The sequence below is a fragment of the Aphis gossypii genome, chromosome 1 (genome assembly GCF_020184175.1).
Source record: "Aphis gossypii isolate Hap1 chromosome 1, ASM2018417v2, whole genome shotgun sequence".
NCBI lineage: Eukaryota > Metazoa > Arthropoda > Insecta > Hemiptera > Aphididae > Aphis > Aphis gossypii.
The window spans coordinates 33,372,527-33,385,758 of NC_065530.1; the positions used below are offsets into that span (position 1 = coordinate 33,372,527).

General features: G+C 25.0%; 1 protein-coding gene and 1 long non-coding RNA gene across 7 annotated transcripts in view; one reads left to right on the forward strand and one right to left on the reverse strand.

The window, feature by feature from the left end:
* The window catches only part of LOC114124170 (sodium channel protein 60E-like), a 133,820-nt gene that overhangs the window by 108,777 nt on the left and 11,811 nt on the right, over positions 1 to 13,232 (reverse strand). For all 6 annotated transcript variants that reach the window (XM_050199595.1, XM_050199592.1, XM_050199600.1 and 3 more), the window contains exon 2: positions 10,874 to 11,196. In XM_050199595.1, coding sequence (XP_050055552.1) covers positions 10,874 to 11,149 — 276 coding nt within the window. In that variant the 5' untranslated portion in view covers positions 11,150 to 11,196. The remainder of the gene's footprint in view (positions 1 to 10,873; positions 11,197 to 13,232) is intronic.
* LOC126549723 (uncharacterized) lies at positions 5,910 to 6,599 on the forward strand. Its single transcript, XR_007603837.1, has 3 exons — positions 5,910 to 6,006; positions 6,138 to 6,263; positions 6,513 to 6,599. It is a non-coding gene; the product is annotated as an uncharacterized LOC126549723 (long non-coding RNA).

Here is a 13,232-nt window from a genome sequence, read left to right on the forward strand (position 1 = left end):
AAATTTTTACCAAATGTTAATGTCAGTAGTATCTGTATATAGTTAAATTTTCAAAAAATTTTGACTTTTTTTGAGTTATTTATAGATCACTGAAATTTTCGTTTTTTTTGAGAAATTTTTTTTTAAGTGTCGATAAAAAATTTTTGGATGACCAAAAAGTTTTGAAAATTTAATACAAGGTTCCTTATGAGTTGTTTTTAATGTAGCTAAAAAAAATTAAAAATCGTTAGTCACAATTTTTTTTTATAAGCGTTTTTAGTTCAAATTTTTACGAAATCTGTCGAAAACGCGAAAATTTGCAAGTAATTTTGAAGTTGAAAAATCATGAAATTTTTTTCTTTTATAACTAAGTTTTGAAAATTTGGTACAAGGTTCTCCATACATTTTTCTTCAAATATCTGTAAAAAAAACTCTACCGGATTCAGACAAAAAATTTTATGAGTGTTTGAAATTTAAATTTTTACAAAAACCGCGTTAAATAACAGTTTAGCCTCAAACGATTTTTGATATTTGTTATTATTCAAAAAGTATAAGTCGTAGATACTTGAAAATTTTACCAGTTATTAAGATTCGCGTTTTCTTTACGTGATTTAAATTTCAAAATATTTTGACTTTTTTTGAGCTATTTATAGACAACTGAAATTTTCAATTTTTCTGAAAAAATATTTTGAAGTGTCGATAAAATTTTTTTGGCCCTATCAAAATACTTGAAAATTTAATAAAGTTCCTCATATGTTATTCTTATAGTGATTAAAAAATTATAAGAATACATAGGCACAATTTTTTTTTATTAGCATTTGAAGTTCAAATTTTGACGAAAATTCGTCAAAATTATGAATATTTGCGAAATATTTGAAGTTGAAAAATCATAAAATTTTTTGTGTTTATAACTAAGGATTAAAAATACAACACTAAGTTTTCCATAAGTTTACCTTCAAGTATCTATAGAGAAAACTCGATCGAATCATTATAGGAAAAATTTTAAGTGCGTTTGAATTTTAATTTTAACGAAATAGCATAACGATAACGATTTATCCTCAAACGATTTTAAATATTTGTTATTATTCAAAAAGTATAAGTCGTAGATACTTGAAAATTTTACCAGTTATTAAGATTCGCGTTTTCTTTACGTGATTTAATTTTCAAAATATTTTTTAATATAAGCTGGTTTTTTTTAAACCACCTTTTCATCAACCACTAGAAATTATATCCTAGGCTGACAAATCATCTTCGTTCAGAATCGTTTTTCGTATACAATGATAACTATCATTGGATTCAAATTTAACACTCCTATAATATATAATAATGATCCATACAGCACCTAATGTACAGCAGAGCGGTACTCACTTGCCCACTTTTTTTTAATTAAATCAACATAGTAGTTTATGAAATATCAAGGAAACACGCTAAAACAAATGAAAAAAACAAAAAAATAATAAATAATAATACTGGAAAAAACGATTGTATTTAGCAGATAGAAATGAAAAGCAAAAGGCAGGAAGTCGGGTGCCAGGGTAATTCACGGCAGCAACCCAGAGGATAATTCATCATATAAAACCCGGCGGGCCTAGGCGAGCCATGCTGCCTGAACAAAACTTGTACGCGACGTCATCAGAGAGACATCAATCACCAAAAAACCTTTTGCCAAAAGCACTGTATTCACACGCAACACGGGCAATGATCTATCATCAGCTTTATGGCGGTTTTCCCGTGAATACGTTAATAACGCCTCACCCGCGACCAAAACATGCTATATATTAACAATTCTTGTACTAAGCATAGAATGTTTGGAAAGTCTTAAATAAGTACCTGGATATCCGAAATTTCGATACATTATTTTAATTTGATGCAATAAATAATAACAATAACTAATTATTAAGTTATAACAAAAATTAAATAATATTGATAGTTATATTTTTTAAACAAACAAAATAATGACTACCTATCTTATCTAAAGCCAGTTTTTATAATTAACTTCTTCGTGCATAAGATGTACTTTAAGTAAAGTACCCTTAAAAATTATTATATTTTGGTGAATTTATACATCAAAGCCGTAAAACACACGGATAGGCAAATATGGTATAAACATTATTTGATGAAATCAGAGTGACCACATTTACTAAAATTTTTATTTTTATTATATGAGAATAAATACCATATAGTATAAATAATACGGCATTTAAAGAATATTATACAATGCACGTATAAATTACCTAAATAAAATATACACTATCTTATTATATCTTATTTAATACAATTTTAATAAGGTAAAAATGTATTAAATAAATATAAGATTATACTAATAAAATTATATAAATTTATATACCTATTTTTTATTTATAAAATCATAAAATAATTATTGATTAAAAATATTAATGTACAAAAGATACAAGATTTAAAAAATGGTTAAACAATTGTTGTTACAATAACAACAAAAGTAGCATAAAACATAACATTAAAACAGTAAAATTAAAAAAATGTAAATACTGTTTGAAAATGAAATAATGATCAAGTCATACAAATTACTACCCTTAAAAAAGAATCATTTTGTTGTACCAATGTCTTTAAGACGGAAATATTTCGTCAATCATCATTAACTTTTATTTGAAAACTACAAAAATATCCGCAAAGACTAAATTACATAGTTACCATGGCAATAATAAAATGTAATTAGTAATTACTTGAACTGTAACGCTTAACTTAATTTTGTCATAAAAAAATGTTTTTAATTATTAAATCTATAGATTTATAACGATAAACGACTAAATGAGGTTACCGGTTATGGAGTTGTTTGTATAAAAAAAATAAATACTAAAGAAACCATTTTTAAAATAAGTTTAATTTTAACAATAGTTCCGAAAATTTAAAACAGAAAACTGTTACATCAAATATGTATAAACAAGAAGAGAGTATTACGTTATTTTATCATCATAATAAATTGCACTTAATAAAGCCTTTCTTAGAACCTAAGCATAGGTGGTCTCTATACGACATTAAATCGTAAATTCAATTTTAATGACTCTAATCGTATCAGTCCTTCTATTTTTTTAAGTCACTATGATTTCAAAGTCATTATCTTTTATTGAAACATATTGCGCTTATAATTAATATAAAATGTGAATATGAGTACATTATTCAAAATATTATAGCATTTACAAACAGATAATTTAAAAATGTATTAACGTAATACGTATACTTAAGTAAATATAAAACCATTTAAAACATTCAAAATAATCTATTAAAGTTTGCAGCATAAACAAAATTAATTAAATAAAATTGAGAAAAAGAATAACATCTGAAGAACGTAAACCAATAATAATACGTTACTTATTTGAGCATTTAAGTAAGTTTTACAGAATCTTTACTAACCAATAATAACAAAAATGAATTAAAAATAACTCATTATTGTTTAAACCAAAAGATATAAATTTATACCTACTCATGAATTTATAACGGATTATCTATATGTAGTAGCCATTTTATTATAATATCCAGGTCTAATTAAAATAGAGCCAGGTCAGGATGAGGCCAGGTGTGGTAAAACCGAGGGCCATACTATAAATCGCGACAGCAGTCCCCATATCCTCTACACTTTCTATTCCACTCGTATATTATATTTGTTTGGCAATATTTTAAATCCCTTGACAATAACCCATACCAGCTATGTTGCTATTTTGGCTTTTACATGTTAAAATAATATTGACTGTACAACAATCGAATAATAAGTAATAACTAACTGTTGTTTTAATTAAAAAAAAAAAAAAAAAAATCATGATATTTCTAAATTTAAAATAAATATGTTTTAATTGTTAAGAATTGATGAGATTTCGTATAAATTAAAGTAGGTATCACTTATATTATTTAAATATAATTAGAATTAGACCAATGATTTAATGATTTTTTTACAAAAATTAGATAGATTTAATATGTAATATGATTTTATATTATCACTCCTTGTTATTGTATCATTATAAATATAATTATATAATTTACAATGTATAAAGAGTATAAATTATTAATAAGAATGTGTATAATATTATATAGTGGATCATATAATTTTGTGTTATATGTCTACCTTTACATAGGTCAAAAGAATTTTGATTAACACTGTAATTTATAATCGATAATGCTGCAATATTATGTGCCACTAATCATTTGTATAAGTTATAATTAGCATTACTACAAAACGAGTTGTAAAGGCATTTAGGAAATAAACAATTTTTTTCAATATGTCACAAAAATATTTTAATAATTTATTGTACTTTTGACATCTGACATGTATGAATATATTTTATTATAATACATATATTTAAATGATTGTTATATTTAATGCTAATAAAGTTTTGCTATACAGCTCTCAAACAACTTTTTAATGTGATGATATATTTGATATGACAATTTTCATACTTTCATTCATCTCTTCATACAAATTGACACATAGATACGTGTCGGCATATTTTTTTATGCATATCCCATTCTTTTTTTCAGAGAAAACCTTCCGCATGGTCAATTCATGGTCATAAATTGTTCAACTGACACTCCTCCACCCTTGTATAAATGGGTTACCCTATAACAAAACTGACCTTTTACAAACCACCTCTTTCAATGTTTTTTTTTCATACTTTTTTGGTGCATAAATACTTCCACTTGTGAACAAAAACAACATTTATTATAATTTTTAACGTGAACACTTTTTAGAAATTGAAAAAATTTCAATAAACACTATTGGTACCAGCAGGCGATGTTTATGGGGACAACATAAAAGTAATCCTATGTAGCCGAATCTGTTGTATGATAAAATATAATTATTTCAAAATACCTACGCTCTTTATATACCTATATCAAACATATACATTTTTTACAAGACTTGCGGGAACTATTATATTTTGGCACATATATCACATTCAAATAGTGACCTACATATCGAACGAGAGGCGTGTATTCAAATAACTTAATGTGTGCGCGCCATGTCGCTTGAACTGAGTTCATAAAGCATACAATGGTTCTGGGGGAGGTACCTATACATGGTGACCACGTGCACCCTTCAACAAGTAGGCATATAGTTACAAAAAGAGGGGGTATTGATTTTGTCAATATACCGTGACCCCTTCGTACTTTAATGCACTTTTACCAAATACTTTGCCTGGCATATACGCATAATACAACTTTGAAATTTTCAAGGACTAAACAAGTGGTTATATTTTGAAGAAAACATTAAAAAAATTTCACTTGTATATTCAAATTTAATTATAGAATATAGAATCGTTCCTTACGTATAGATATTAAATGAATTTATAGTGAATGGAAGAACATTTATCAATACGAATACAGTAATATACCATACAAATATCACAATATATGATATTTTCAAGAATATCCTGTTCTATAAAAAAAATTTGTTTGTTTAAATTCGCATACAATTTAAATACTATTTTTTACTAAAAATATTAGATTATTTTTAATTATTCAATTTCTACTTGTAATAATTAATCGATTGGTACAACCATTTTAAACCATAAACACCCACTCCACTAATATTTTAAAATGCATCTTTTTACTAAAAAATAAATATAATAAAAAAATATAATAAAACACTAAATGTTCCAATAATTAATTTAGACAAAAGAATTGTACATATTTTTCATGGATTTATTAAATATTAACATACAGACAGAAAGTTGTACAAATAATAAAAATAAAAATAATAGATACTACCTATTACTGGTATAAATAATATCTATTTAAGTAAAAACGATGTATGTTTATAAATAGTGAGAAAGTTAGGAATATATAAAACAAAATAATAAATATTTTATTTATATTTATTATAGAAATAATTAAAATTAAAATACTATCATATTCTGTGAAAATACTTAGAATTGGTGTGCCATAGAGTGGGCAAGACATACACTACAAGCCATAGTACTCGGAAAATAATTTTTAGTCAAACACGATTTAACCAGTATTGGCAAGATTGAATTATAACCACGTACATATAATCTACTGGTAAATCGAGTATATATTTCATTACCACTATCTTTAATTTTATAACCAACCAAAGAGTTAATCAATATGAAAACTCAGCACATATTAAATATTTGTACAATTAACTATGAACTCTATTTTATAAAAATCAGTGAGAACATTTTTTACCACTCGCCCAAGATACTAAATAAAAAATATTGTGTAGATATTTACGCTCAATTGATCGACACAGAATATGAGGTCATTTGGTTATAAATTATGAACTGTTGAAGAAAAATGTAAATATGTATATATTAAAATCTTATAGTACTTATAGCAAAATACGAATAAGTTGTTACCTAGCATACTTTTTAGAACTTTAGAATTTTATCGCTTTAAAAGTTTTAGTATAGTTCTATAAAAGAGAAAAAAATCTAATTCTTTATATTATTTTTATATAGTGTGCAACTTCAGTTTTTTCTTTACTCCCTGCATTTTCATTTATTCTTTAACTCATCTAAAAAAGTTTGATTCGTATTTCACCATAGTAATTTACGGCAGAGAATATTTGACCAGAATTTTGGAAACATGAAATTATACTGACGTAATTACCAGCTGTCACCAACAATTACCTATACGAGACGTGACTAGTTTGCAAACGGATATTTTTCCTCATGACGGACAACTAAACGAGACAAGAAGAAATCTTTTTTTTTAAGTGACATGAACATTTTTCTGGAATTTTAACTAGCATAATTTTCTTTTTTATATAAAAAAATGTTATACTTAGTAGTAATTTTGTAAATAGAAGAGAAAAATATAAATTTTAATTAAAATGTTATTGTATAAAACTATAAAATATAAACTTCATTAATTGTAAATAACTAAAATTAATGTTTAAACAAATTATATAATATATAATGCTTTGTTTGGAGCACTTTAATTATTGTTACCTAGTTCAAATATCAAACAGCCAGTAGATTATACAGTAAGTTCAAATTGCTTGTAAAGAATCTAAATATTTAATTATTAAGCCTTGCGTGGCAATTTAAAACAATTTTAATACTTATATAGGTATCTAACAAAATGATGGAAAAAATATAAATTTTTTATACGTTTTTAAAATATCATGGCTTTGAGGGTGAATAGTGGTTAAATGATATAGTTTCAGAGGGAGAGAGGGTTTTATAAGGTATCGAAAATACGTGATCGGGCATTCAAGCATAAAGGTTATTTTATAATAAATAAATAACTTAAACTAGTTAATCATTAGACTTTCTACAACACAGACAACTACACAATTGCAGCATACCAATATTTCCAATATTTTCTATATTGATATACCTGTAGTGAACATAATATTCATTAATATAATTAAAATATGTAAATATGTATAGACCTATAATAATTGCAACATTTTTTTCGAACAGAAACAAAATAAAGGATTTAATCAATTTACAATACTGTGAAATATTTAAGGAATTTTATTCTTATTATTTTGAATTGTAAAAACGTAAATATGTATTTAGACTGTTATTACTATGAAACAAAAAAAAAAAGAAATGTTATTGTTCTAAATTATACTAAAAGCATGAACGGCGACAGAGGGTATTTTATTTTATGATTGTTATTTTACCACTGCCATTTTCATCTTTAAATAAACGAAATTCTAGCTAAGGAGGTTCGGTCCCCTGTATATTATTATATATTCATGAAAATATAGCGTTATGAACACTCGCCCGCTGAGCCCTTAACAGGCACCGGTCCGTAGATTTTGTTAGTACACGTCAGGTGTATGAGAGTACCTACTTGTATAAGTATATATTATTTTATATTATTACTTATTATTTATTAATACAATTTATTGAAAAACACAAAACCTTGGTAAAATAATTTGTTTTTTTTTTTTATTCAAAACATGTAATCAAATACAATTTTTCGGTGGTTCAAAAATATATGTCATTTCTATTATATCATAAGTAAACGTAAATATCGATTTTCATTTTCTGTAACTTTAAAACAGAACACCTGTATTTTAAATATGATATTTAAGTTAATATTTCAATACTTTTTGTGATTGATATTAGATAAGATAAAAGTTCGTTCATACCATTTTGAATTTGAAAAATAACGTATTATGTTTAAATGGTATAAGATACATTTTTTGAAAAAAATATTTAATTTGTTCATAAATTAAATAAAAAAACATGAATGTTACCTAATCATAAATGATGTAACATTTAGAAAAAATAAAGATAGAGGTGTGAAAATTTCTACCTAATTTTACATTTTAGTCATTTATAGAACTAATTACTGAAGTCCATTATAATATTATTTATTTTAAAGATCACGTTTTAAAAAGAAAAAATTCTTTACATATCAAGTTGGTTACTATTTTAAGCAAGGTGAGTTAGTTATAGAATAAAAACAGAATTTGATTACGATTACCCATCACATTGTAAAACATTTTTGCGAAGTTTCAATAATTTTTTATGCAAAGCAATACGCCTTCCAGTGATGTTTTTTTTTCTATTTTTCCTTATTAATACACTTTGGAGTATAAAGTACTAAAATGTTTCAAGTAGCATTTTCAAAGATTAAAAATTAAATTCGAAGAGGTCAAAAGCTGTATAGCAAAATTAAATTGTCATAACTCAGTAAGTTCAGTCATATTTCAAGATGCCAGTCAAATGAAACTTATGAAAATATAGATAATGAAAGTTAACAATCATTAATTCACAAACTCTATCAAACATTTTTAAATATTAGTAGCCATTAGGTATAGACTAATAACTATAATTTTTAAAATGTATCTTGATATTTTCTTACAGCAAAGTAGAGATGATAGATAATTTAATATTTATTTGTGTAAGCACTGTAAGCTTACATTGCAACTACAATATATGATATAATATGCTAATAAACAATTTAGAAAAATTGCAAAGTAATTTTATCTCATTAATAAAGTGCTTTCAGACCACAATTAACTTTTTTTACTTATAAATGATTAATATAGCTATCTCGTAGTATCTATAGGTACAAGGAATATAAACTATTATTCATATTATCCAAGTCAAATGATAACCTAATAAAAATGAAATTCCGGTGCATAAAGTATCTTCCCAGAAAATATTATGCTTGATGATGTTAATAATTTATCGGAAAATTATTATGATATTATATTTAATTCGTACACTTATTTATATTTCAAATACAAAAGTAAAAACATCTAATTTTTTACTTGTTTATTTTAGATTCAATTTAATACAAAATTCCTCATAAGTTATTCTTATAGTGATTAAAAAATTATAAGAATACATAGGCACAATTTTTTTTATTAGCATTATAAGTTCAAATATTTTTAAAATTTCGTCAAAATCATGAATATTTGCAAATTATTTTGTAGGTATAATCCATAAATTTTTTTGTATAAGTAGCTAAAAGTTGAAAAATTAATACAAAATTTTCCATAAGCTTAACTTGCAATAGTTATAAAAGAACTTAAATTTTGGTGTATTCACTCTATTACCACTGAAAATTATATTCTAGTCTGACAAATCATCTTCGTTCAGATTCGTTTTTTATACACAATGATACCTATCATTGGATTCAAATTTAAGACTCCTATAATATATAGATAATAGTAATCCACACGGCACCTAATGTACAGCAGAGCGGTACCCACTTACCCGCTTTTTTATATTTTCTATAGTAAATTTAATAAATGTATCTATAGTTATAATTATATTATAATTATATGAAAATCTAAAAAATTATAAACTTCATTTTAATATTTTGTAATCATATTATATCGTTTGATTAAAATATTAATCTAGGGAAGCAAAAATTGCAATTTTTTAACATAAATCAAAAGTCAAAAGGTATGAATATTGATAATGATTTACTCATTGAAATCAATAATTTAAGGTTAACGTTAAGTGATTAAATTTTTATAAAATTGTTAAAATATTAAAACTAATAAATACTAAATATTATATTATATTTTCAATCTACTATTTGTTAAGGACATACTTATAAACTGTATACAATGTATAATTTTATTAGAAAATCATAATTCATAACTATTAATAAATAAATTATAATTGTGAAATATTTAAAAATTAAATTAATCATGTCAATTTTTTACTCCTTTCATTTTTTTTTTTTTTGTGAGTTTATCGTTGTAATGTTTTATTTTACCCAGCATAAACATTTCATTAATTAATTTTTAAAATGACATGAAGTATAATTTTTTATTTTACGTCAATAAAGGTATGAAAAGGGTGAATAGGATAGGTACCAGTGATCTAGTTTAGGTATTGGACTTGCCTTGGTGCAGAACGTATGAAATAGTGTTTAAGCTAAATATTTTAAATTTAAAACAATCATGGTATTAGGAAAACGATTCTTTAAGTGCATCTCAGCTTGGCGTATAGTATTTATATAGGATACTTAAAAACTTTTGAACACTTATGAAAACAAAAATCGATTAACTCTGAATTTTATGATATTTTGAAAAACACATTAGTAGCAATTATAATTAAATAAACTTTGTAAGAAAATTAGTTGAATTTATGACCACGAAGTATATAAAATCAAAATGCTAACCTAGAATGTAAATAAATAAAATTACGTCATTGGGATGTACGAATTAATTTAAAAAGTTGTGGTCTGCTATTAACCAATAGCTTCTCAGTGCGTTCCAAATCTAATACACAATAATTTAAGAAAGAATAATGCACATAACAAGATAATATAGAAAACACGAAATAATATAGTAACTTTAAAACTGCAATGTTGTATTTTATTGTAATAACTATCAACTAACCAATAACAATAAAAAATATACTGTATTTAAAAATAAATAAAAACACTCCTTAGAAAATAAAATAATATAAATTTAACTTACCTCATCAAATATAAAATTGTCAATTTCCTCAAGTGGCATGCCATATAACTCACTAGGAAACGGCTCAAATTTGCTAGGTAACACAGATCCATCCAACACGCTCACTTTATTTCGCGTTTGGTAACCATATCCGACAGATGTTGTAACATGTTGTCTAGTTTCCAGCGAATCTTTCGTTAATGGCCGAACTTGTACTTTAGGTTCGGTTGGGCTAGGTGTAGGCGGTTGTTGGCGACGACTTGCCAATATTGTATTGGGTAAACGGATTGGTAACATGATCGGAAGATTATATTTCACAGGTTCACGTTCGTACAATTAATTTCCTAAAAGCAACAATAAACTGTAAATAATTATTATTCTACAACAAAATTAATTTCATTATAAAACCATATTCTTATCTAACTAAAAATTAATATTATCATATTTTTAACGAAAATTATTCAATCACAGTTGAATATACCAATTGATTCTATATTATAGGTACCAATTATTATATTAAAATATTGTACATGTGATTCATAAAAATTAAAAATCATCATTATTTTGTAATTTATTCATTACAAATTTCACAGTTAAAATAATTACAAAATATACTTAATTATTAACGACATTAAATTTAATATTTAATTTACTACGACAAGTCAACACGTGTAATATTTTAGGACTTTGCGTCAATAAATTAATAATTTAGTTTATCTATAACTTATCCGCATTGTTTAAAACCTTTTTATCCTAAGTTCCCATTGATACGATTGTAAAACATTGAAATCGATGTATGATAATACATATATACTTTTATGATGTCAAAGATATAGTGTTTAAGATAAGTTTTATTTATGATGTTCCAAAAAAAAAGATAAATTAGCATCGAGATAAGATGTATATCCGACTGCTGAAAAACGAAAATAGTCAATAGGAATGTGGTGTAAGGATATAAAGATAGTACCTACCTATAGAATAAGGATGGACCGATGGTAAGAACGGAGAAGAGGTACATATACTTAAGCACGCCATGTTTGTAAGAAACGCGCAACACTGATGGACACGATAGGCGACGTGGTTGCTAAACGGTCGGTCACGCACTTCGCACCTACGGGATTACGCTGCGATAGGAGTGTAGTGGCCAAAGAGTTGAACAATGGTACCAAGCTCGTACATTAGACAGCTTAAGAAAGATATACTGACACGTTGCTACACAGCTATACCTGCCATGAAGCACTCAAGAGATTAGCTGACTACCGAATACTACGACGCAGCGCGAAGTCTTGCTACAACAACAGGTCTTCGTATCCGGTGGATTGCACTGCAGAGTGATGAGATAATAATATAATATATTTTGCCTTACTTCGGGAGTTTTTTCCTGGATATAGATGTAGTTTTTTCTTTTACTGTTATTACCTAATCATTATTAGACTTATACAAGACGTATTGCTTTAGTCCAGTAAAAAAAAAAAAAATGAAAATAATAATATTTTAGTTCGAAACTATACAGTTACTATATTCAATTATTCACCTACTTGAATAATTTTTATTTAAGTAGTCATATTAGGTTGAGATTAATTATCGTATCTTTATTGTGTTTAGTATAAAATATAAAATGTTATAATACAACAAAACTTAAGAAGACATGTATTTTAGGTCCTTTCACAGATAGACTCCTATTATGATATAGAATGATCCGTTGATCCTGGATGGAAATCTATTTATACTAAAAATATGAGATATATTTAAAACAAATACATTGTACTTTCTTCATTAAAAAAAAATTCTGAATTCGTTTTTCATAGAGTCTGTTTTATATTTTGCATTTTATTGTTACTTTCTTTACAAAATAATGAGAATTCTTTTATTTTAATTCTTATAGTGCATTATGTGCACTATTCTCTTAAATTCAAACACGAAACACATAAATATTAATAAACATATTTTGATAAATTCTAATCAAAAACTGAAAACTATTAGCTAACATTTCAATATAATAATCACTTGTCTAGTGCATAATTAAACTTATATTTATATTTTATGTCATCGCTAAATTTAAAAATAATTTTCAAATATTAAATTTTACTAAATTCTTATAAAACCTACATCACAGTTTACTATGACAATATAATCATCTAATTATTATTAAAATAAAGTAGTAATAGTAATATTTAAATAAAAATAACTATATTATTTTTATATTGGTATTTATAATTTGTTTTGTATTTTTATATCCACAAAAAATTGTTTAGTTATTTTAAGATTCAATGTAAACATACGTTACTTATGTTTATACAGCTACAGTATAATGCATAAAAAATGTGATAAATTAAAATCTATGCATAAATTAGTTATATATAACTAAAAACAAATAAAT